Here is a 27,544-nt window from a genome sequence, read left to right as displayed (position 1 = left end):
TGCCATTTTGTCAATTTGGAGGTTAAAGGTGAAAAATATAACGGATGATGGGCTTGGAACCAAATCACAGCTCCTGCTGTTGGGCATCCAACTACTGTAAGCAAATAGAGCTGTTTTTATTTTTTAAAACAATGGTAGGTAAATACATTGTTTTCCAAACATCAACAGCACACCTCCATGACAATTGCTCCAATAAAATACACATTAATCTAAATGAGCATTTGCACTAGTTTTTATTAATTATAGCCTGGAGCTAATAGTTAAATTAAGGCTCAGTATCAAAGACACACATTAAATTCCTCTACCATAGGCAGGGAGATATCTTTGTCAGGTTGGATAATGTGGAGAAGTGAGGAAAGTGTGGGAACAGAACAACCACATGAACCACATGTGGCCAAAAATGGCACTAGCGAAAGGTGACAGCCTTAGAGGCATTTGTTTCAGAGCAGGATTCAGTGCAACTGGCCCTGCCCAAAGCTTTCCTAGTTCTAAAGCCACTGAATCAACCCCTTAAAGACCGGGTAGCTTAGGAAACAAGACAGTGACTTACCACACCTGCATCTAATACTAATCCCCTTTTATTTAATGAACTAAGATTCTTATGAGGACCTAGATTTGATAAAGGTTACAGAGCTTTTTGCTTATACACTTCTGCTTCAAATCCAACCCTGAGAGCCAGTGACAGAAAATCATTACCAACTGATGCCTGTTCAGTGGATTATCTGAAATGCACTGATACTTTCAAATTCAAGGAATACTTTTTAAGCACAGAATATTGCAAAAACTGAACAAAATATTTTCCTCTCTCCTTAAAAAAAAAAAAAAAAAAGTCGACCTAAGTCAGACTTGGAAATTTTCCCTTTCCTATCATGCCACCGCACATGTCTAATGTGGGTTACACGCAGGGTTTTGTTTTTATTATTATTTTATTTTTAAACAGGTGCTTCAAGTCTGCACCCCTGCAGGCATGAGCACAGCTCTCAGTGGTCTGGGGGAAGAAAGGAAACAGCAGGCAAAGGAGCTCTGCAGCTACGACATCTTCCTACAGCACAGGAGCACACAACACCAGACAGCACTGCTGTGTGTGAAAAGGCCAAAGACCCCGAAGCTCTTTACTGTATGACGGGAGGGCTTGTCCCACCTTAGAGAATTTCCTCCAGATCATGCTGTGCCTTCCATACAGGGGATTTATGCATTTATGCTGTCCTAGATTCTTATTCATAAGCATTTGGCCCCTAAAAAATTGTTACTGAAAAAAAAGGACCAAGACAAGTCTCCTCACATTTTTGGACTCACCCTCTATGCATGATCACAAGAGATCCCCTGACCCATGAACTAACTGCTCTTTTTGATAAACCATCTGGTGGAAAAGCTAAATAAAGCACTGTCTAAAATCAACAACAATAGGACAGGGAAAGAATAAGATGAAATCTGACTGATTTTAGAGACTATAAAGTGTTAAAAACTGCATTAATTTGACGAAAAGTGTCTGGGGAACTTACATACTTGTATATTTAATTTCCTTTTTTTTTTAAGAGAGAAAAACCCAGATATCCCAATTGCATAATTAAAGTTAAACAATGAAAGAAAACTCACGGATCCGTAGCTTCAACAGGACATGTGAGCATCTGTCAGGATCACAGACCTCAGACACAGATCTTCTGCCTGTTCTCCGGCGCCTTTGAATTCCCCATGGGGATAAACTTGCATGCAGGTTTTCTTGATTTCCACCCTAATTATTCCTGTGGTGGCTCAGTGGCATTTCAGCTGATCAAACAGGATTTGGATTTCCTATGACTTCGCAGTACGGGGTGCCCCGTACCAAACCCAACAAAGAGCAGGACAGGCCAGTGCCATGCTACAGCTAATTCAACTCATGGGCATGAGATGGTGAGGAAGGCAAGGACAATACTGAAAGCATTTTTGTCATAACCACTATAAAAATGTTAACTGAATAGGGTTTTTCCGTTGTTCTGTTATGTTTTTCCTGATTGTTGTTGTTGTCTTATTTTTCCATTTATAATCCGTAGGGATATATCAGTCTTGGCTAAAACCAATTTTTGTGTTGAATGTAGCCTCCATTTATGTATGGTCCCAAAGCAATACAGATCCTTGAACAGTAAATCAGAAGAGGAGGAGAAGTTTTACAGCCTGCAAAAATCCTGCAGTAACGGGTGATTCTGGCAGTGATGGAGAGATGGTTTTATTTTACTTTTTTTTAAGTTCTGGCAAATCTTTCAAAGACAAAATTCATTTTCTGAAGTTGTCTTTCATTGCCAAATGTAAGATTCTGATTTAAAATGACTTGCTTTGTGCCTTTGTTTATGTTCACTCTGTAAACTGAAAGAAATCCAACAATATTCATGGCTCCCCAGTCAATTTTGCGTTAACTTCACTTTCAGCTTCTCATGAATAAGGCTTTATTACAACAAATTAATTTTAAATGAACATTCTTCCCTGGAAACATTTCTGCTCCATTTTGAGAAAAAGTTGTTTTAAACAAGATTACACCTTTGACAGGATTACACCTGACACAAATGCAATCGTTTATGTGAATGAATTGTGATTTTCAGAACTGCAGGCTTTCAGAGTGTATTATATTACATTATTTTGCTATCCATGACACCTCTCAATGTCTCAGGGGGGTTTTCCCTCTCTGCTTCATGTAACATCTGTGGAGTTCCCCCCGTTCTGTGGAGAGAATTAAAAATGAATAATGTGGTTGTTAAAACACCGAGTTTCAATGAGAAACTGTTTCCTCCTTCGTGTTCATGGGTACTTCAAACAGTTCAGAGTCTTGATGACCTGCTGTTTATAGCTTGCAGGCTATGAGAAATTAAACAATATTCTTACTGTATTCTTACTTTCTAAAAAGCAACCCATGTGTTTTAATTCTAACATGAAGACTGTATAAAATTATACTGAAAGCATAGTAAGGAAGTTACGAAAAGATAAATGTGATCCAGACAGACACAAATATAATTAGATATCAAAATGGGTTATTTTTAGTGTCACAAAACATTTTGCATTTATGAATTTATTTATTTATAAGCCTGGAAAGGCCTTGGAAACTTACCAAGTATTTTTATTGAAAACTAAATAGGAAGCTTACTTAGCAGTGTGCAGTGATGTATCATACACACTCTCTTTTGGCCATGTAAAGACAAAAAAATGGTCGGACATTTCTCTGTCCATCTAGTAGATCGGGCAAAAATATAACAGAATTCAGACCACTGTGTCTGAGGTTAGAGGGAACTCACTTGCCAAGGAGACAGAAGAGATATTTGTAGCATGACAAATAGCTACCAGGAGTATGTAAAGAAGATGTAATTCAAAGTTGGTGACAGTTGTTTAATTAACACTTTCTTCTGGCTTCTTACTGTGTAAATTATATTATACAAATTACACTCACCCACAAACCAGCATTTGGGCAGAAGCAGCTATAAAAAAAGTTTTCAGTGAAAGTACTGTACCTTGCATTAATACACTTTCTTCATAAACCTGGTCCTAGGACTGTAACATTTGCAAGCCACAGAAAGTTGTAAATGTTCTGCAACACTGATGATGCGAGTGCACAGAAAATAGACACATACATAGATGTACAGATGTATGGCCATAGAAACATATAGCAAGATCATTGTATCCCCCTGCTTGGCTGTCCTTATATTTGTAAAAAGGTACAACATCATGAATGCTAACTTAAGAATTTCCATAAACATTATCAAAAACTTACGAATAGCAAAGAAGGAAGCAAGATTCTGAGAAGTCTAAGAAATGGAGAAATAAAACTAACATATCCCCTTCAACTTGTACCAAATATTTCAAACAAAAAACAAAAACAAGAATCAGTGTGTGAAAATGTTGTAGAGGAAAGGGGGATGCTATGAAAATGCTAAAAATCAAACAAAGAAACAAAAAATAGGAAGCTAAGTTAGCTTTAAAAAATCCCTGTTATTCAGATCCCCATACTCAAATACAAAACATCCTGGATGAAAGTATATTTTCACCTGCAGTGAAACGGCATCTATAGCATGTAAAATGATGCTTTTTTTTTTTTTAAACGACTATCTGGTTAATCAGTATTTAGACTACTCACTGCAGCAATTAAAATGATATTTATGCCCTGCAGTCTCACACCTGATGTCTTCCTCCTGAAGAGAAATGTTTCAAATGTTTGACCTCAATTTTGACAAACTAATGGTCACTAAAGCGTGTTTTGGTCTGTGCACTGAGTTTATACAGCCTCAGGATTCCTCTCTGCTGGGTGAAATAAGGACCTTTTAAAAACCATTGCACGTAACCTTCCCATCCTATCCACTTTAGATTGACTGAAAGGAATTAGATTATAGGTAAAGAACTCCTCTTGAAACAATCCAACTTTTCCTCTGGAAGATCCATTCAAGAATACAATCAAAAAAAATAAATATAGAATGAGCAGCTTTCAACTTCAAGTTAACAAGGTTTGAGAATGAATGAAGCATCAATAATAACAATAAAAACAAAATCAGAGCACCTTTCATTCCTCTGATACTACTTTTGCTTTATTTCAAAATAGTAGAATGGAAATAGCTGTGTCCTTACTTATTACCTATGATTTGATTATTTCCATTTGCAAATAATTTGTCGTATTTTTGTCTGAGAAATATGCAGACACAGCACAAAAAGGAATACTATACTTTGCTCAAGAGAAACAAAATTAGGCTGTACTGTTTTTAAAACATTCCAGCTACAATAACACAATTATAATTAATCTGAAGAAATGATATGAAGTTAATGACCTCCGAGAGGCTACAATTTTAAACCTTTTTCCTACCCCAGGGAGATGAAGGATCATCAGTTAGTGTTCCAATTCAAGCCCCGAGCCTGTGCCAACATATTTTATAAGCTAAACCCAGGTTTGGGAGACAGGCTGCATATTTTTCAGAGACTAAACCAGCATAAATCACAAAGTGCCAGCACACTATGAGGTTAATGTTGTGTTTTACTACAGTAAGCAATTTCTATCACCATTTAAAATGAGACAAGCAAAATTCAGGCAGACAAAATCTCATGCATCAAAGATTAATTTTTCAAGTACTGAGTGTAGGCTTTGGCTACTGAGGGAACATATTAGAGTGGGAGCAGCAGCAAGCACTGCAGTTAAAGGAGCATAAACATCTCCATTATAACCCTTCTCCTTGTCAGCTGACTGTAACTATCAGAAAAATTATTTATTTTTCTGCTACGCATTTGACTTTTTATTATTATTTGGCTAAAAAGGATCAACTATGTCCAAGTATAGAGGAAATAAAATATATCAGCGCCAAAATGTCTGAGGAATGACTACCAGCCACTAGTGTGGTAAGGCAAGTTCCAGTGAAAATTATTTTTGATTGAAAGAAGAGACATTTAAACAGCACCTTACAAATAAATTAAGCATTAGGAGTCTGTTTTCGCCTTGTAAGCTGCTCTCTGTTTCATTGATGGGGTCTCCTGAAGGTGAACCCAAGCCCTGTGGAGGCTGGCGCCAGGGAGCTGCGGTACAAAACTGGGTGGGCTCCCAGCATTGCCATGGCATGCTCCGTTCTGTGACCACTTTCAGTAACACCAAGAACTAAACCTTTTCCAAAATAGTACGTGTCCAGAGCTACAGAAATAAGGCCAAGAGGGGAAGCTCACAGCATCGGGTTTCTGCTGCCCGCCATTACATGATATTGGCGCACACGTTATAAGCCAATGGTGGACCCAGCTACTGAGCAAAAGGTTCAGTCCTCTAATTTTGTCTGTGCCCACTCCTGCCCCAGAGTTCAGTGTTCACTGACAGAACTGTAGCAACCTATGCCCAGAAGAAGACAATTTAGATTTAGCAGAAAGGATCAATAGTAAAACCTTTCCTTTAGCCACAATGCATACATTTGTTAACTGAACAATTTGATGTGAAATTAGGGTTTCCAACATTACGTGCAGTAGGTTAACCACAGCATGACACTACATAGAGCACTAACAAATGCACACTGGCCCATTCATGGATTAAATTTTAAAGAAGCTATCCATTAAAAACTGTACATGATCTAGGCTCAAATCCAAGGCTAAGACTGTATACTCTCATGATGGAAGTTTCTTGCTGATTCATATCCATACTTTTCAACTGGTAGCTACAGAACTCGTCCCTTTTCTATCCAAACTGATGGCAGACTGAGGACTTGGAAGAGGAGATGCCTGAACTCATTTAGTCAAAGTTGATAACTATATTCCCGATGAATGTATCTCTCCCTCAGTGTATGTGTGTATATACAGAAGGGAGAGACAAGCCATTGAGCTTTACAATATACCATTAAATTCTCTAAAATCTAAATAGGTTCTAGGACTGAAGAAGTAATCGTTAACATTTCCCTTCCAACACATTTACAGCATATGCAATGTATCCTAGTGTTAATGGCAAATATAGCAGGTCATTAAGATGACTGGAACCAATTAGACCAAATTAAAACACAATAAAGACATCACTGCACTTACTTTCAAAATCATTATAAAATACATAAACTGAGCTTGTAGAAATACCTTTGAAAACCAGACACAACTCAGAAGAAAAAAAAAAAGCACAAATACATAGCAAGTGGTTTTGTTAATAATAATAAAAAAAAAGTCTGAACAACAAAAATATCACTCAACGAGAAGTGGTCTTGGACCTTTGATTATTAAGAACTTGCTTTGCCTTATTTTCAATTTTGGTGTACATAAGCAAAGATAAAGATTTTAGAAATACTAAAAATGGGTATCAAACAGCTGCTTCAGGAACTACCTCTCTAGAGCTTTTTTGGGCTAAACCTTTTTTTCGGCAAGTGCCACACAGTCTGGGCACAATGGTGAAAATAATGTGATGCTACTCAGCTAAGGCAAAAAAGTATAAACACATCGCTCTTTGAAAAAAATCCTAACATTTAAGAAGCTTCGATTATATTCATGGTTGTGTCACCCTCTGCTTATCAGTAGTCTCTTTCACCTGAAATTTCATCAAACTTCAGTCTAGCTATGCATTCGGTAGCACACCTGTTTTCACTGAACTACTGAAAAGCAATGGTGGGTAAAGATCAAGGACCTTAACTAGCAGGGAAATATTAGCCAACTTAGTTGTCTCCAAGCAATTCTCTCTCTTGGCTGGCCACGTGTTCGTCACTTCTAATGCCTTCCTTTTCAATTCACAGACTTAATTTTAAATTCCCTTAACAAGCTCTTTCAAAAAACAAATTTAAAAAAAATCATGCAAAGATAATGTTTTTTCTGCACATCATAACCACACAGAAGAACGTATCTTTCTAACTGTTGCACATCAAAAATTTAGAATCATTTGAAGAAAATTTTAGATATTATTAAATCAAACAAGGGTTTGAAAGTAAACAAAGTTATTTATGGAATCCCATGAATTTGTATAATATGCTTAAATGCTGTGCTCCATTTTTGCAACTGATCACCTTTGGAGTACTGGAGTACAGTACTTGGAGTTCCATTGCTGCCTAATCAACCTTTTAATTACAGATCTAGAAGCAGTCTCCAAGCAAATACAGAGAGATTTAAATTCTCTACCTTTACAGCCTTACTTTAAAATAATACCTTCTAAATGTTCATCTTTTAAATACTGAAAATTATGCCTATATAACAGTAGCACATTTTTAATCTCTACTTTTAATCTCCACTTTCTAATCTGATTAAACAAATCGAAAGGCTGATTCTTCCTACTGTGTTTAATACTAGCTCTCCCACTAACTACTTATTTCACAGCAGGAATTGTCTTTGAGAGCACATGCACATTATTACTCCAGACTGATCTACACAGTGACTTTGGACCAGGAGACTGTGCTATATATGGCATTTCCCAATGGACATTGCTTGTAGTACTCAAAATATCAAACAGAAAAATTTGTTCAAAATACTAAAGCTTTATTAACAACATAAAACAATGAAACTGCCTAGCATATCCAGCAAGGTGCTTGCACTGAAAGTCAAACTTTCAGATTTAATTTACCAGTCATTGGCTCTGTCCCATATTAGAGGCCATAACATTTTATTTTCCTAGGTTTGGGGGTTTTATTATCAAACATTTTCCATAAAAAGAAAGAAAAGATTACGAGAAATATTAACAACAGGAGAAAGTTATTTTGGGTGGCCCTTTCTTGCCAAGGACAGGGTACCACTTACCTGTTTTGGATGTTGTTACCATGTCTTCAATTGGTTTTAAACCCATTTAACACCTTGTAGAATGGGACTGTATTTTTTAATGTGTTCTGACAGGCTCTTTTTTATGGCAGACATCTACAAGCAGGTAACAAGCCATGAGGCTGTTATGGACCCTTGGCTCCAGCTATAAACACAATTCACATTCAGACCATTTTCTGCCAGTAGAGCCAACTGAGACTATTAATCAAATGAGAAAGAAAACAAGCATTTGTAGAGCTTGACACAGATACTGTTCATCTGCTATCGATGATATCAGAGCACTGCTCAATGTTTGAGGACCAGTTGTACAATATTTACAATGAACTTTTCTTTAAAAACGAACAACAGTATGAAGTACAAAAGTTAAGTAACTGACGATTGGTCTGGGAGAGCATTAAAGGAAAATATCTGTGCAAAAAGCGGTGCCTTTTCAACCCACCCTCTGACACGCTATGAAAACTTGGGTGCCTGCATAGGTGTTTGCTGAAAAACAATAGATGACATCAACAGAATTATGTATTCAGCAAATAACTCAGTTGGCATTTGGGGGGCTTTGTGTAGGCTTTTGCAGCACAGAAGGCAGATGGTGATTACACTTACTTCTGTAAAACTGTACTGAGCATTACATTAACTGGTAATTAGAAATTTCATTTTGATTTCACCTCTATTTTCATATAGACTATTTTCTGGCTTTCAAAAATGTATCTTGAAAAGTTCATAGAGCAACACCTCTAGGCTATAGCCATGTTAATTTTGGTCTGTTCACACCACTAGCACGAAAAGATGAGAAAAATATGAACTATTTTATGTATTCTCTCCCTAAGCATTTACTGTTACTTGTGTACTTCACAGACTGATCTCTGACTCAGATCCAACTACTAGAACAAAACACAGAAGGCTAGCCTATGCCATCAGTCTTTGCATTTTTCAGTCAGGTTTTTTTTTTCTATCTTTTTTTCGTTTGTGAAGAAATCCTTTATCACACTTGTTCTTATTTAGGAATAAGAATAAGAACTTATTAAGTAAATACAGCAAAGTACACAATAAAAATACAATAGATCATAAAGCAGATTGCCAGTATTTTTTATTTACCAACTACCAGTTTCCTAGCAAAGCATACCTTCCTTCAAATGCCAAATTTAATTCCAGCTTCCTCCAAGTTGTCTATAAGACTACACAATATGCTGTATGATCTTTGAATACTAATTCTTCTATAACACAGAGTTTTCAGTTTAAGATGAAGTCCTGCATCATACAGAACTTGTGCAGGCTGCTCTGTCCTGGAGCAGCTTTGCTGAATTCAGCAAACTGCTTCCAAGCAAAACATTTCAAGGTCAAGAACTAGAGATGGGGAAATCCCAAGGGTAGGAAATATGATTTGAACATTTACTATTCGGTTAAATAAATAAAAAAAATAATAATAACAATTCATCACAGTTGGAAAAACATTTCACATTTAATATTATTATTCATCCAACCACAATCACAAGAAGACCTGAGACAACAAAATAATCATTACACTACTCAAACTGTTAATGGATTATTGTAGTTGGCCTCGGGTATACAAACAGATAAGTGAAGAGCAAACTCGTCGTAAAAGCTGGCAGCTATTCATTCGCCTATGACTTCAAACAAATTGCTGACATGCACGATTGCATCATAGCACACCTGGATGGGAAAACCCAGGCCTCCTGTCATATTGCAGCTCCATTGCAAAAATCAGATGTAAAAGACTTAAATTGTCATACTGTTATGGCAAAGTGACACAGAGTGACAAAAGATATCAAGTGGCTCTACAGCTCTTTAAAACATGAAAAGAGTCTCAACTGTTTGATCACTTCCTGATGAACGGTCTACAAGGTACAGTAATTTAATGAGCCCACAACCAAAAGCTTCTACAGGGAAGAGCAAAAGAAAACAACAGTTGATGAACACAAATACGTTTCAAGGAAAAAAAATCTAAAAAGCCAAGAGTACCTAATTCTCAGACTCTGCGTGTAAACTGTACATTTCCCTCCTTTTGCCTGTTTGCCAGTTAATGTATCCTTTCTCCATCTCATGTGATGCATGATCAAATACAAATAGATGCATCTTGAATGCAATTTCAATTTCTAAGAATATCGATTAAGCAGAATATTGGCTTTTCTCTGCAGGTGGTTACAGGTTTTATTTCAAACTGCAAGTGATAATGGGTTTTCTCATTGTTTTGTTTATCATTTCTATATAAAGAACAAAACAAAATTTTCCCTACAGTCTTCAAGCAGGATCCCATTCTACAAACCTAACTAAAGCAAGACACATTAAACTGCTATAAAACTTAAAGGGAGGCCATGCCTCAGCCATACTCTCTCTTTCAAATGCAGTTCAGTGCTTGTTGCTTTGGTACCTTGCATTTAGTTTCTCTCATTAAAATACATGGGAGGTATTATGCACCCATGGATGAGCAACTTTTCTTAGCCTCCCAAGGTTTTTTTATTTATTTTTGTTTTTTTAAAGAAGAATTAAATGGCAAAAATCCACAGCAGATTTCTATCTACCATCAGTAGTTATTTGATAATTTTATCAATTTTATAGGAATTTGGTAAAGATTTTGATCATATAAGAAAAAAAAAAAAACACATGTAACTACCACGTTGGATCTTCCACAGCAACGTCCCTGATCTGAAGCGAAATTTACCTTTCATAAATAATCATTAGCATGGTCAAACTATGTATAAAATATAGCAAAGGTTTTTTGTTTTTTGTTTTTTTAACATGCGGTAAAACTATGTATAAAATAAAGCAAGGTTTTCCCACATGCAGCAATTAGAACTCACTGTCAAGGAAGTAATTGGTAGCTCTTATCATCATCATTATAGAAGGTGTCAACAAATGACTAGAACATAATTTTCTTCTTTACCTATGGCATTAAGGGCCACAGGAACTTAACAAGATATCCATTTCTGCAGTATGCATTTGATTTTATGTGGAAACAGCCTGAAATGAATTAAGAGAACAGATCTAAATACATTTGAATGAGGCATGTTCCTAGTACAGATTGCATATTAAAAAAAAAAAGAGCTTCAGTTCCAGTTATATGCTGTTTGTAATGCCTTCTTGATATTTGTATCACCGTTTCTTAACATACTTTTCTAGTAAGATCCAAACTTGAAGAGATTTCCTACATTTGATTCTTACATAACAGACTGTCCAACCAACATGCTGTCAACATGTTAATTTTTTCCAAGACCAGCTCAACAACTGTGCAACAAGGTGAAATAGCCTTCTTCCTATTTTAAATAAGGAATTTTGGCAATTCCACTTTGAAAGTGCAAAAACATTCCAGCACCGAGCTGCACTCCGCCGAAAGCTAAAGTGTGACAGATGCCTTCACAGTAATTGCCAATCAGCCTCTACATAGCAACTGAAAACACAATACATCACTTTGATCTCCTCAGCTCTCAAAGTATTCACAATCAAGGAATCTGCATGACGAATATGAAATATGCAACATTTCCAAAAACTGTCTCCATGGAACTTAAATATGATAATGTATATTTTGTTCATACTTCTTAAAGCATTTCAAATCCTTTATTATGCATACGAAAGGATATGTTTTAGCTTGCAAAAAAAGTAAACATGAAAGATGCTTTATGTTTTCGAGACATGTAAGTTTTCATTGGATAACATAGGTGAAATAATCATTTAGAAAAGCCTGAATTGCTTTGAGGGGAAGGCATTATTACAGAACACGCTTAATTAAGTCCCGCTGCTAATTTTGTAAAATGAATACCTTGTTGAATTAGACTACCGGGAAATAAAGCATGCACACCAGCTCCACGTGCTTAAAACAAAAAGGAAATGCTGAGAAGGAGTAGACTTACATTTTGCAGGTAGGTCGTATCCACACGTAATTTTTGCTTGTCCAGTCTCGCAGCCACTCAGGTTGCGGCATTCAGCAACTAAACAGGGCCCAGCAGCTCTGTGTATACAGCCGTCCACTACAAAGGCAAACCCAGAAACTTTGTTTATTAAAAGCCAGTCTTTATGTTGTATTCAAACAAATGTATGGCCACAAACAATTACTGCTCATTTTTAAATGCAGACCTACAGATCTATAAGCAGACATTCAAGTATATACAAACATTTTTTCTGCCAGAATTAGTCAATGTTTACCCGAAAAATAGTATTTAGTAAACAGCTGCTAATTGGAAAGAAAACATTTCAAAAAGATAAAGCAGAATTAAAATGTCCATAACAGAAAGTGGTCTTATTCAAAGCTCAAAGAAATTCTCACTACCAATTATTAAAATAAAATTGATTCCCAGCTAAATACCAAACTGCCTTGTACTACAGAGCTCTGATTCTTCTAGAATTGTGCAGGCTATTTAATGTCAGTGTCCTATTAATGCCTTATACAAAGATTCCAATAATAATGCTTATGGATTTGAAATTTACAAAAATACCTTGTTTTGACCTTCCTCCTTTTCTTTTTCTTTTTTGTTTTGCATTATTCACTCAATACTTTGGAGTTAATTAAATAATAATTACTAAAGGTTGCAATTGCAGCTAAGTATGCAAGAAAATTAGTAGAGTGCATAGATCTTTTTACCCTCAGGAGCCAGGAAAATAATAGTAGCAGCAGCAAAGGAAAAAGAAAAGGCTGCTGGCACAGCATTTTTGCTCACTCCACATGCAATCAAAGAAATCATTTACTGTAATTATGGCAAAAAAGTTTAAGAAAAAGGAAACAAACAAAAAAGGAAATACTGTGTGCACCAACACAGCAACTACAAGAAGGCCCTAAGTCAGCAGCAATGATGAAGTTTCACTACAGGCAATAATCACCGTATAAATTACGCTATCAATTCGAAAAGGTAAAATAAGCTGAAGTAGAAAGGCTAAACAAATCCTTGTGCAGACATGAAACACAGATTCTGTATTTGCATTGCTCAATATTTTACTTTGTCTTTAACCAGTTCAAAGCCACAACAGTTCCCAACAGCATGTTTGAAACGATTAAAGCAAAAAAGCTTTGAAAAGTTAATTAGAGATGGGATTTCAAGAGATGCATATAATCTATTCTTAGCCTAACTTGCGTACCTCTCTACAGGCTATTACAGAAAGACTTGGACCATCCTACGCTTGGCCACTTGGCCACTCGTTGCCAGCCAGGAGGCAGGGAGCTCAGGTAGCTCCCTCACCCCCGAGTCATTTCTGAAGCTGGAATGGAAACGACAACTTTCTGCATGAGGGGCACAGCTAGGTTTGCAAGGTGTTGCACATTTCTCCGAAGCCATCTGTCCCTGAGTTGAGGGGCAGATAATGCCTTTATCTGAATTAAGCCTTCGACTGAGTTAAAATCGTGGCTATCTGTTCAGAGGTGTTCTCTGCCAGGGTTAATACTCAGATGACACAGTGAAATCAGATAAGCAGTTGCTTATAATTCTCCATACTCATCCTGGACACTGCACCACTGATTTTCAAATCATCATTTTGAAATATTCTGTATTAGAGAGAAAGATAATTACAGAATCATGTGTTGTTCCACCTTCAATTTATTTTCTGAAACCTTCTTACTGGAAAGGATGTGCTTGTGGAGCTATAAGCGTGTTGCGCACCAACTATGCCAAGATACCAAGTCTTATTACTTACCTTAACTGAACTTTTGTTTTTAACGTACCCAAAATCTCTGCTCAACAGACTCCAGGTTGTTAATGCAAGAATAATATTTTGTGACCTCAAGGGGAAAAAAGAATGCTGGAAATCTATCCTGTGCTTTTAATATCCTATTTAATTATTTTAGCTTAATTACTAAGTGCTTTTCCAAACCAAGGAGGATAAGTAAAACAGAATGCGTTGAAACCTCAAGTATATTTTTATAAGCACCACTACCACCACAATCTTTACCAACATTAGTGTTTCCTGAGACATTAACATAAAAAAAAATAAATAAATGCTTAGCACTAGCACTTTATGTGCAATCCTCAACAGAGGAAGAAGTCTTTCACCTCGGGAGCACTGGACAAGGACTCAAATCCAAGCAGTTATCCCTTGGCAGTGGATTAAGCATTTCCAGCCCTGAGCAATTTCTTGTCCCTCACCGCTGGGCACCCTGCCTTGAGCTGTGTCTGTACAATTGCTTGTTCATCTACCCTCTCAACCAAATCATACAGATAAATCAACCTCTTTTTCACAAAATTGCATTCATTTTCACCCAGATTCAGCTCAGAGCACAGCCAAATAACAGAACCTGCAAAAACAAACCATCGCCTCTGATGGGGAAGCGGAAGCACAGATTTGCCACTTCTAAATCCACAGCGCATTAACATACCCAATGCGTAACAAGCCACGTGCCAGGTCGGCTGCAATGGCCAACAGAAAGGCAGTCGCAGCTCCGCAGCCATAAACCATCTCATGGTGGGAGAAGCAAGCTCTTAATGCACACCCAACTAAGGTACCAACGGCCTATCACGGTTTCTTGGAGCTGGCTCCCCACAGGTCCTCTCTCCGAGCCTTAGTAATCGAAGCAGCCTCCAGAAGGATGAAAAGGTAATTGAAAAAAATTGAATTTTTAACTGAGGCAAATCAATTCTATCATAACCAATTCTGACATATGACAAGGAAAATGGAAGACATCTGCCAAAAACAAACAAGTAGAAGTGCATGCTTCTCTTATAAAGATGACTTAACAGAAAATGATTGAATACTCTGGACAGGCATAGATGGAAACTGAGACATTAGCATTTGATATACTTCAGTGACCACACAGAAGAATGATTTTTGGAAAAAAAAAAAATCACTGTTGTCTAAATAACTTTTCTTCTACCATACTTACGAAATACTTGAGCAAGATGACCTCTGATCAATGTATGCATTTTCCATTTAATACAATGAGAACTCAATAAATCATACTAGAAACATTCTATATTTCCAATAATATATATGTAACACAACTTTGATAATTCTTCTAGCAGAAACCCAAGCAGTAAAACATCTTGCTAAATATGAGCACTGCGTAACATAAAGAAAAAAAAATGGCAAAGATAAAGTAGATTATCAAATCTAAATGCGATACTTCAGCCTCTGCTAAAACATGCCTTCACTGTATTAATTCAAAAAATCATGGAGAGGCCTGCACAAAACATTCATGTGTGCTATTTTGTTTCCTGAAAGAGTGCACTGACTAGCAATATAAGTGTACAGTGAAGTAAGCATTGTTAAGAGAATAACTTTATGGAAATTACAGATAATGCAACAACCTCAGGAGGGAAAAATGATGTCCAAAGATATATTGTTATTGTGTGGTAAGGAGGAAGAGATTTACATGATAATAATGGCATGCTGACAAATTACTTTTGTAGGAAAGTGAAGAATCTTTGATATATTGGTTTCAAATACTTCATCTGTATCATCAGTTTGATATATAGATGCTCATCTGCATTTTTCAAAACAGATTTAGAAAACGTTAAGCCACAACCCACTGTTCCTTTCCTGGAATTCCTTTGTGCAGCTGCCTGTAAAAACCCAGGCACTTCACTTATGCTCAAATCTGACTCGCATCATGTGACAGTGATAAGGAATTAGGCATTATCACTGTTTTCTACAACCAGTCAAAAACGTCATTTTACTCAGAAGATATCACTCAGCTTCATAATTTGCCTATTTTCTACAGGCTGTCTTCCTGTCCAGGTTTATGGAATCCATATATATACGTACTTGGGGTTATTTATATACCCAAGTGAGCTGTCATCTCACAACTACAGGAAAGATGTGGGAAAACCCCACAGACAAAACTATCTAGCTGACAAGAAATCCCGCCTCTGGTCTGCATGCCGAATAATTGACATTTCTAAGTACTGGCAAGAGTTGAAGGCAAGTCTTACAGGCAAGGCTGCTAACTGTCCTTCCTGACACTGTGCTTCTTGATACGATTTGCATGCTTATAAACCAAGGATTTTTGATCGCACTCTGACTAGATGAGTTGTGACTGGGGCAGGAGGTGCTGCCAGCGAGGCAGCAGCAATCTGCAGGATGGTTCCTCTTCTTTTCTGCACCCTAGCAGCCACCCCGAGAGAAATGCTTGTGAGGAAACACACAACACTTCTGCTTTCAGATGCCTACAAAGACTTAAGCCAGTCGAGCTCTGCTTTTAAATGTGACCCAGTTACTCACTGCACTGCCATGTGTGGAGAGCCAGCAGAAATGGGGTTTCTGTATTTACCGCTTCATGCTGCCTTCGCTGGAGAAGCACATGGAAGGGGGTTCTTAGTCTTGAAGGTGCACGTATAGAAAATACATCACTAGGGCTGAAGAACGGCTCAAGGAGCTTGAGATTTAGCACTATACTTGAAGTAGTTCATGCTTGCATAAAGCTATTAAAAGTACTACCCCAACATTTTTTCATTAAAAATAATATTAGCAATCACTTTGCATGCATCCATAAGCTCTAGGAGTCACCAGGGACAGCACTTTGTTCTCCCAACAATTCAGCAGAAGCTGTTAATGAAGAAAAACTCTTTCCAAACTACTGCAGTCAATGGTGTTGGTTGCACAAAGAAGTCGCCTGAAAATAATTGCTTAAAATACATGGACAAAATTAAGTTTCAAAATAAAATTCCTAGGCAAAATGAGAGTATTCTAAAAACAACGAGTTTTAAGAAAACGTGGAAATCTTTGAAAACATCTCTCTACACTACTGCAGATTACAGGATGCTAAAAAGTTAAATATTTTCTTATTTAATTTCTTGTAAAACAACTGTATTTGTTCTCCAGAATTAAAGGGTTAAAGTTAGTGAATAGTTAAGTTAGTAAAAGGGTTAAAGTCTGTGAATCTGTGAATCTGTAAAATAGCTAATTTACTAATGTACAATGTAGAATAAATCTATTTCTTAGGTAAAATCTCTGAAAATTGCAAATGAAGCAAAAGCACAGGAAACAGAGACTTAAGGGTATCATGGGATGCTGCTTTAAAAAAAAAATAACCTCAGCAAAACCAGCCTTGCGGTGCAGATGGTAATAAAAAAGGGTAAGGTAATCAAACACCACAGCAAAATAATACAATCCCCCCGCCAGCCTCCGGGAATAATAAGCCCCAAACTTCTTTTGTGACCTTGCATTTGAGGCTGGGTGAATTCAAGTTATGGTGTAAACAACATATGCAGACTTATCATGTTATATTTCAAGAAACTATATACTCTTTTTCCATAGTAATTCCTGTTCTTGGTGCTTTTCCAGATCTTTTTTTCTGTTTTTCACCAGGAAATTCAGGAGATTTACTTATTTAAGCAAGTTAACGGTGCATGATTTATCTATGAAGCCTTACTGTTCTTCCACGTGGTAAATGCCAGGAGTGAATCAAACCAGAAAAATGTTATTATAACAGATACATCGCTCGGGTCACACAAGAGGAATCTGGTTTGCCCCAGCTGCAGCACACCTGTGTTATACATGTCCTCAGTATTTGTGGTCCTTTCAAAAAGCTCACTGCGAGAATGCACACTGAAACGACGACAACAAAAAAAACCCACAAAACTGGTAAAGTGCCTCTAGGAAGTTCACTAGAATCAAGTACTGGGAAAGGCACAACTGCACCTCCGAGACTGGTGTCAAGGGGAAATAAATCGTGCACAGCACGAGACAACAGCTGCTGGTCTAATGAACAAAGGTGGGGATCTTAAAAAGATTACTACACAGATGCCAGTCGGCCGCCGCTGCTAGAAACGGCAGTTTATATTACAGAGATGGCCTCTGCCATGGGGAAGTTTAATGAACTGAAGATTTTTAATCAATGCACTGGTTTATAGGCTTCCAACATAATTAATTTTAAATACTTTGCATTTATACAGTACTTTCTAGCCAGCATCTGAAGGAGTTGAAAAACATGATCTGACTTTGCCTTAAAATTCTCCATTTTAAAAACAAAAACACAGATGAACTCTGTATTTTGAGATGGCTGCTTCACTGAATTAGATTCCTGTCTCACCGCAGACAATCAAAATTTGCAGTTTCTTAAACACTAGTTTTCAGAAATTCTTACTGCCTACTCCTGAGTTGAACCAAGACAGAACCAAAGGTTCAAAACCCCAAAGTTTACGCTACTGGTTGGGTGTCAGTTCCCATTCTCTCTAAAGCGCCTGTCTTCGGTTAAGAATCTGCATTTCAGATTGCGCAAAGGACCTGGCTGCAGCCAGAACTAAAACTCTGAGTCCAGCCAATACCAACCACTAAACCATGCTGCAGAGGGAATTTCATGTAATAATAATCAGTAGTAAAAACATTATTCCAGTACAAACAGCAAGGAACAAGCCTACTTAAAGCAATGGCATATCTTAGCTTCATTGTAAAGTCATCCCTGGGAAACTTGTATTTTAGAATATTGTTTAGATGAGATCCTTCAAATTTACCATTAAAAAACAGCAGGTTTTGCCTGCCATGGTGAAAAGTTTTTAAAACCAACTTGATGCTTTATGATAAAACTGTCCTTAATCTGGATATGGTTCACACTGAAGGACAGCCAAAGCAGCTGCACAACCCAACACAATCAATGTCCATGTCAAAATAAAACTCATTTACTCATGGGTCTGTTAAATGTTAAGTATGTCCTACAATTATTGCACACAATCAATCATTCTTACTTTGAAAAACATGGAACAATAATAATAGTAAACTCACATTTTCTGGCAGATATCTTTTCTTTGTTTTAGTCAAATATCTTGGGGATATCAGAAACTCAAATTAAAAATATATGAAAAACTGAGTAAAAGTTGTTGTGTCGCATTAGCAATGACAATTGGTAAGTCCCTTCTGTAACCGACTGCGCAACAAATATTGCATGCGTTTTATCTCATACTTGGGACGTCATCTTTCTTAGTCTCCAAGAGCTCTACTTCAATTCTGTAGACACAGATATAATGTCAATAGGATTCACACTTTTGTCAGCCCACTCAAGCAGCATAAGGGCTCTGAGAAACATGGGTCTGATAAACCTGTCTGAATGTCACACTTTTGGCAGTAAAAAAAGAACTAGGAAAGGCTCCAATAGTGTTTTTCCAGTTTTTCCCAGTCCAAAATCCTGACATTAAGGCATGTGTGAAGGAACCATCCACTTCCTTTTAATTGTGTTGATGTTGAGACACCTGACACACCACAGTCTTCTGCAGATGGGACTGAAACAGCTAAGCCTGAAATACCTCGCTGTGGCAAGCGGAAAAATTCCATGTTGTTGTTTATTCATAAGTGAAGTAAGAAGCTGAAGTCAGGTGAAATTTCTCACTGTTCTATGCTATGAAACCAAATTCAGTTCATGTTCAGCTGAACTTGGTTCCAGAACTGACATCTCTTATCTTAAAAAGCTGCAAAGTTTGTTTGGTTTTGTTTTTCAAATGCAGTATCATCCTGAAGAAACGAGGCTGGTGACTCCAAAATCCTTTCCTCAGGCTCCTGGGCGGTCACAGTACTTCATTTCCAGCTGGATACCGCACAGGCAAACAGTCCGTGCTTCATTTTGTTGCTAGGACGCCTACTTATTTTATTTTGTCCTGGATTTCCATTCATGATACTGTGCTATTATTACAAGACCTTCATTATTAAAAATTTAAAATGTGGACCTGCTTAAGAATAGGACTGTGTGGGAAAAAAATAAAAAAAAAAAGATAGGTATGTGTCCGCCTGAAGAGGCAGGAAATTGTGTGAGTAAATTAGTTGTTGCTCTGCCTATTTTAGAGATACAAATATAATTGTTAGTTAAGCTTTCACCTAACATCTAAGCTTCTGCTCTACCTTGAACTTAGATGCAAATATTTAGGGAGATCACATCAGAACTCATTTATTTATGTATTTATTTATTTTCTTTGCCCTCCTTTCACAGCCCTTTGCAACTCAGGCTCTGCTTAACACTTTCCACACAGAAAGTCAATGCTACGTGCACCAAGATGCCAGCCTCCTCCTCAGTGGTGTCCTTTTTAAACAAGCACCTTTGTGCTTCTTCCCTCAAGCACAGGAGAAACTCACAGCAAATAATCACATTATTGCTTTTAAAAACTCACCGAAACTCTCTTTTGCCACGATGCCTATTAAGCTATTGATGACATTAGGCTACTACTGGGATATCAATCTCTGTCTAGCGCATAGAACTATGCAGTCTGTTTTTCCTCCTGCACTGTTCTGAAACATTAAGTTAAACTCTGAGGAACAGTAAAGAAACAAGTAGATAAAAAGATTAAAAAAAAAAAACAAACCACAGTCCTGAAAGGGCAATGAAACTCAGATTTAAAATAAATAAATAAAAATGTTACTAATGTTCCGATGCTGCATGAAAAGAAATCAAGATGTAGGAACAGACACACTGGTGAGACCCAGCGTCCACCAGTCTCAGCAATCCATCTCACATGATGGCCAAAGGCAAATGCTTAAAAATAGAGGTTAAGAAGAGAGTAAGAAATTACTAGTGCTTCCACAAAATATTCTTCTAACCCTTCCATATTGGCAGCTCAAAAACCTAGCAGGATGCCTCATCAATATCATCCCCAGCATGCTTTTTTTTTTTTTTTTGGTGAGCATTTTGTGATCATCTCAGATTTGTACACGCATTTGGAATTTTATCTTCCAATTTTGTAGTCCTCTGTGTAATGCGGACAGAACCATTAGCAAAGAAATAAATACTGCAGGTTGTTCTGAGGAAAAGCATGAAGCTAACGTAGAAAAAGAGAATGAAATCGGTAAAAAAAAATGTAATTTTTTTCAGGAAGTTTTCTGTTTGTTTGTTTTTTTCCCCCAATTTATAAGACACATAGCCAAGCATTTTCCCTCTGTTGTTTGTTAACTTTTTTTTTTTTTTTAAACAATACATCTTTCCCTCTTCTGCAGTTTTCAGCATTGTCAGGCTCTGCATGGAGAGAGAGGACACTACAGCAGCATGCTCCATTACTTCTAAATGCTTCAAAAATACTAAGTGCATGGGAGATGAGTTATATTAAACCAGGGTAGGTGTTTGCATACTCAGAGTACAGTTATTAAGCAGCAATCGCACAGTGATTATACAAATTTATTCACTATGATCAGCTAACAGTTGTCAGGCACGGGTCAAGGATTCAGAGAGAACAGGCTACCAAGTAATAATTGTATGACGATGGAGTGAAAGGGAGCCTTGTAACTGTTGTGCATCCTCACAGTCCAACAAGCTGCTGGCGTGTCATTCCTAAGCGTTTTAGAGGTAAACTGAAAACAAAATAATGTCTAAAGTTCCCCACTGCTGGAATGTGAGGGGGAGTGATCCAAGACCTTCTCGTCATGTAGAATATGGAAGAAGCAATTGCATTCTCATGTAACATCTTTTTAAACCTGGCTTCTATCTTAAATACGGCTTCTAACTAAACAAAATTAATGCAGACACTGGCATGGGAATTTCTCTTTAGGTATAGGGGTGCGCCAGGCACAAGCACAAGCAGAGAGCATACCACTGCTAGAACAGAAGAGTACATTCAAGCCTTAGGTAAAACCTAGGAGAGGACACAAAGCCTGAGCCAGACTGAGGTGAAACATGATGCAGGGTGAATAGCTCCACTTCCCTTAAGAATCTTGCAAGAGAAAGGCAAGCAGGTGTGCAGAGAAAACGCTTCTATGACTTAGGTCTTCAAATATCATGTTCTAAAAACTTTGCAATGAGCTTGTTTGTTTTCAAGAGTTGTCTCTTCCCTTCCCCTCTAACCCATATGGGTTCAGCTTGACTATTTAGCATCAGCAATCTCCATGCAGGTTTAGGTGATGCACAGACCACAAGAGACAAGATGAAGAAACTACTATAGGAAAGCTACGTTGCAGAAGTGACTACATCCAGTTCAGAAGGCAGTGGTTCTGTAGATGTTCTGCATGTCCCCATTCCCATGGAAAAAAAGTCTCTTGGCTTCACAGGCTTCCCTTCATAAGTGAGGCATTTAGTTGTCCCAGCAGGCAGAGTCACTAAGAACAGGATGGGTTTTGCACAGGTTACACAGTCTTCATGGAGAGCTTTGAAAATGGAGAAAGTCCTTGAGATAGACTGAATTCAGTGAAAAAACACACACACGGGGCAAGCATTGCAACAGTGTTAATAGTGACAAATAGTGCCACTTACGTTACTCTGCTTAACATCAGTCTAAGCCAAAGTCCATAGTTTTCTTTCACATAAGGACTATATTAATTAAAACTTAAGATGCCTCTGTCACATAGATTACTATGAAGTTAAATCCATTAGATCAGATTTTTATTTTTATATATAGATATATATTTTTGAAGTAAAGGAGTTGGCTTGAAGGTGAGCCACCATGACATACAAAGGACTTCAGAAACACAGGGATTGTTGGAACTCAGAGTTAGGACAGCAGCTGGAGTATACAAAGGAGTGGGACTAAGTATCAACAAGGAGATATCCTCTTGCTTGCAGTAAGGCTTAGCAGCTATAGGAATACTGTCAATTATTTACTAAGTAGTAGCTGGTTTTCTTATTTCCTGTACCATTTTCACTTGTGCTAATATACTTTTATCATGAACCATTGAAGGGAGAAATCTTGGTTGAGATGCTTCTCAGTCCGCAATCACAGAGTCCTCTCAATTTGGAGTGCTGTCTGAAGCCAGATTAATTAACAGTATTAATTATACAAAAATTGCCTTGCAATAGGTAAATCCAATTGAACACACTACAATGTATTCAACTGGAATAAATATAAGGGAAGAAAAAGGTAAACACTAGATTAACCAGAAAATGATGTGTGAACAAAGTTCTTTCAGACAGTGTTTTAACACGAGCATGACAAATAGGAACAAAAAGTTTCAAATACTTCATCCTTTTGTTGAGAAACTATGACAAATCATATGTGCAAAAGATCTAAGACAAATGCTTGCCAAAGGGTAACTTGGAAGATCTAGGACACAAACAGCATTCAGCAATGTTGAATTATCAAATATTTTCCAGCAACATGAAAAAACCGTCACATATACTAAGTACAATTTCCCCAACAAAAACAGTATCATATCCTGACACAGACTCATGCAACGAATAAAATGCAGAAGGAGAACTATTTGCTCTCACTAATGTGTCAGATTTCATTGCAGAAACTGACAAACGGATGAAAATGTTAGAGGCATCAGCATGACTTTGCCACATAATTATTGGTATGTGGAGTAAAGGGCATAAGCCCCCATCCTCCAAACCTGCCTTCCTTTTCCAATCCTGAACAGACCGACTCTCTGACTCTGACAGGCAAGTTCTGTTTCCAAGGTAAATGGAAAAGCATTATACTAAGCCAGGATCTTTAAATATATTCATATAATATATATAATGATCAAATTCAATTTCAGTGACTGCATAGCCACAGTTCAAAAGAAATGGAATAATAACCTGACTTTCTTTTTTTCTTTTAAATTTATCTAAGGTCAGAAGAAACAACAAGATAATGGAAATAGTGTTGGATAAAGAAATGCCTCCCACATTGCCCACTGTACTTGTTTTTTTGCAGTGCAATCACTTTGAACAAAAAAACAATTAAAAAAAATAAAGGACACAAAGCCTAATAATAGTAAGTGACCTTCAGAGTTAATCGAAGACTCAGAATCCAGAAGCTGCACAGGGAACCTCTCTGTGCTGTTCCCTGTCCAGCCCTCCACAGGGCCATACCCAGCAGCCTGTTTAATCAAGTCCCACACAAGCTTTTGTAACTTGCAAGAAAGGTAAGCCTGTAATTAATGAACTTATTACTTATATGAGTTAGCTGCAGCCCTCCTTATGTTCCATGAGTTGTGGGAAGGGAAATTAAAGTACTAAGCACAACTTAAAATTACAGTCTAATAGTTCTCGAGTAAGAAACAAGACATCCCACTCAGATGGCTCTATCTACCAGTTCAGTAATTCTGGCAATTCCCTCCCAAATAACTTTATGTTTGTCCTAAAACACTATTAAAAGAGAGATAAGGAACAGAAGAACTAAAGAGCTGGTTAATCTGTGCAGCATCGTTATGTATTATTTAGTTTAATATCTTCTTGTAGTAAATACAAAATCATTATGTGCCATTTTCTTCAAGAGAACATTGTAGTAAATTTGGTGTTGCAACAGAACCATTAAAGTATAATAGTGTACACAGAAATATTCTACTGATTAGCAAGCAAAAATATGTAATTATAGCCACAGTGTGGGACTCAGTTGGCTGGTGTTTTATTGCATACTGCTTTGTAAGACTACTTTGCTGCCAAAACTAATGAGGAAAATACTGAGTTGTTACTTCCAGTTGTACTAGAGGTTTTTGTCTTGATTTTATTGACATTTATAAAGTGATCATCACATGTAACAAACAAGCCACAGTGCCAGCACTGTGAGCTGCAGTCTACAGTAATTAACGAGTAAACACCATCAATTCCATAGCAATGTTCCATGGATAAGTAAAGTATTAACTGAATTTTAAGAGGTAATTCTGAACAACTATTTACCCACAGCGTCTCAAGTTCTCCACAGTTTGAGTGGTATTAACAAAGTAGTACAAGGGCACCGAGAAACCACTTTAAAAGGAAAAAGCAGCTCAACATTAGCCCATTAAAGCTGCAATAAACATACTCAAATGTGTGTATGTCCAATATATAAAGTTTTGACAAAACCACATATGATGATAAGTAGAAAGACTGAGCAACATACCTCTTGTGATACGTGGTATTATACTTAAGTCTCCAGATTTTCCTTTCCAGCTTTCTTTTAAAGGGGGAAAACGTACATTTCTACCATTTTACAGAAAAAATGGAAAGTCCTAGTTTATAAAGCTTGCAGAGAAATAAATACAGCAAAGAGTTCATCGGTTTCTGAAAAGTTATGTCAAATTTTAAGCCAGACTCATTAACATTATTGGTTTTCTTAGCCATATGTGGTTCATATCTAAAATGCAGCCTGACACCACTAGAAAAAAGTGATCATTCTAATCTGCCAAAGAATAAAGTGAGAGGGCATGCAACGTGGGCTGTAGATACCGAAGCTCCAAAGACTGCATCAGTGATAGACCCTGGGCATAAATTCCACTTTGAAGCCAGCTTCCTTTCTGGAAATGTACACAGGACACAATCTTTACCCCTATTAAAAAATAATCTGAACAGTAAAGTCAATGGTGTCAAATGCAAAATAAATTTCAACTTACTGTGTAATATTACTCCACCCACTGTCAGAAAGCATACTTTTAAAATTGTTTTGTTTACTTACTTACATATTATTCAAAGGCAAGCTTGCAAATAGAATGTCATGCACAGGATTATGAGAAGAAGCTAAGGTGAATTTGGCAAGGAAGTTTGGAGAAGCATTGCAAACTGCTACCTACGCAAGAGGCATATTAAGCCCCATGTTCATTTTTCTATCAAAATTTAGCACTTAAGCTACATCTTCATTATCAAATACCGAGGACCAACAAGAGCACATCTGTGGAATAAAACAACTGGAGCTGAGAACCTGTAGTATAAACACTGCCCATGTTTCATGGTTTTTATTGGTGGCAAGGAGGTTTTTGTGTTGTTTAGTCTGGGGAACTTGGGGCTTCTTTGGGGGAACTAGTTCTTGTCCGGCCCATGGGCTGAATGCCAGTTTTCCGGTAGAATGCTTGAGAGCCACATCTTCCAGTTTAGCTTTACCCAAACAAAACCTAGCTCATGTGCTCTGTGATACTTGATTACGCTAAATAACAGAGCAGTGAAGCCAGCAAGGGGATTTCCTTCAAAGGATACTCTAGGCTCCAACTCAAACACCAAAGTAAATGCAGCCTTTATTTTTACTTGGGATTTATTTGAATTTTTCAGGATTTTTAGCAATGCCTGAGTACCTGCAAATAAAGGGCAAAAGCCCCAATTTTCACACTCACATAAAACAAATTTTTGCTTTATAAGAGGGCAAAAGTTTTCTTACTGAGCCCAAACAACATGTATGAATCAAAGTTCAGAAGATCAAAGTAGCAATTCACATCAAACCCGAACTCTGCATCAGGCACACACAGAAGCCAGCACGATAGGGTATTCATCCCTTAAGGTTTTAGTTGTAAACAGGCACTAACAAACAACTGAGCAATGGCAGAACAAAAACATTCAACAGTCACCCTAGGGTACAAGCATAAACAAGCCTTGTCTTAGAATGACTAATACGTTCTGCTTGCAGTGGTGATGTTAAGGATGAAGCGTCTGGAAGCAACAAGACTGAGGGAATGATGGAGAAGCTCTTTGAAAGCATCGAGATGACTTACACAAAATGATCTAATGCCATATTTCCACAGTTACGTCTGATGGGAAGACGGTGAGAAAAGTAATCCCCCCTCCCTTCACAAAATCATACATAAAATGTTATACGTTAAGTACTTCTGAAATACACAGATCAAACTGAATAAGCAAAACATTTGACTGGTGAAACACTTCATAAGACAGTCTCCAGAAGAGTTACAGTTAATTTATAATCCTTCACCATAAATATTTCATGCATTTCAGTATTACCAAAAATCACACTAAAGGGAAGCTCATCGTGGTCCAATGGAAAAATAGTACCTTTCACAACAGTAAACGACATCTTAGATTTACTATTTTTAATAGTATTCTTGTATTTTATTTTCAACATATATCCTTGTATAAAATCAGAGAATAACTTCAGCTGGATGGGACTCTGGAGGTCAGCACCCCTGCTCAACTTTTCTTTATAGAACAAAAGTGTGGTTGAAATAGATCTGCCTTCTGAAGTGAGAAAAATCTAAAGAAAAAAAGAAGTTATTCTGCCATCTAAAATCTTTTTATTGTTATTATATATATTTATTTATTTTTTTTTTACTAATTATGTTTATGCTCCAGGGTGAAACAACACCCAACACCTACGTGTTATTGAAAATAAATGCTTTTCAATTACTAAGATGGAAGAACGAAAGCTAAACAATAATTGGCACAAAAGGCTCACTCAAAAACAGTCCCAAGATGACACCTATTCAGTTTGGCCAAGCACCTATTTGTGGTGATAGCAAGAACCACAAAAAAGAGGTGTAGCTTAAATATTAAGGAGGATGAAAGGTCTAAGCTGACAGCAAATACAAACAGATCCGAATACTCCAGTCAGACTTCCATTTGTGGAGGCCAGACTACGAGTTGTTATCTGCAGAAAGAAGTATGCATAATATGGGCAGGCACTGTAGGGAGAGGGATGAATGCAAAGATTCATAATGAAGGGTAATTTAAAGTCTCAAATCTCTCAATACGTAACATAGCATGATTCAAAAAAGAAAGGGCTGACTCTTAACACAGATTTCAGCAGAGAAGCAGGGCTCAGATTCCTTTTCCTCAAGTCTATTTTATTTTTCCTAATTCTGCTCTTCTTTTTCAGCCAGAATATGTTTTTTTTTT

At 37.2% G+C, this 27,544-nt stretch overlaps 1 protein-coding gene across 9 annotated transcripts in view; it reads right to left on the bottom strand.

Moving 5' to 3' along the window:
- Positions 1–27,544, bottom strand: part of MACROD2 (mono-ADP ribosylhydrolase 2) — an 859,998-nt gene that overhangs the window by 588,387 nt on the left and 244,067 nt on the right. For all 9 annotated transcript variants that reach the window (XM_083829142.1, XM_083829141.1, XM_083829148.1 and 6 more), the window contains one exon: positions 12,057–12,173. In XM_083829142.1, the coding sequence (XP_083685268.1) occupies positions 12,057–12,173 (117 nt within the window). The remainder of the gene's footprint in view (positions 1–12,056; positions 12,174–27,544) is intronic.

This window comes from Anser anser, assembly GCF_964211835.1.
Source record: "Anser anser genome assembly, chromosome: 3".
NCBI classification, from domain to species: domain Eukaryota; kingdom Metazoa; phylum Chordata; class Aves; order Anseriformes; family Anatidae; genus Anser; species Anser anser.
The sequence above is the reverse complement of the archived record's forward strand: the minus strand, read 5'-3'. Positions and strand labels throughout refer to the sequence as shown.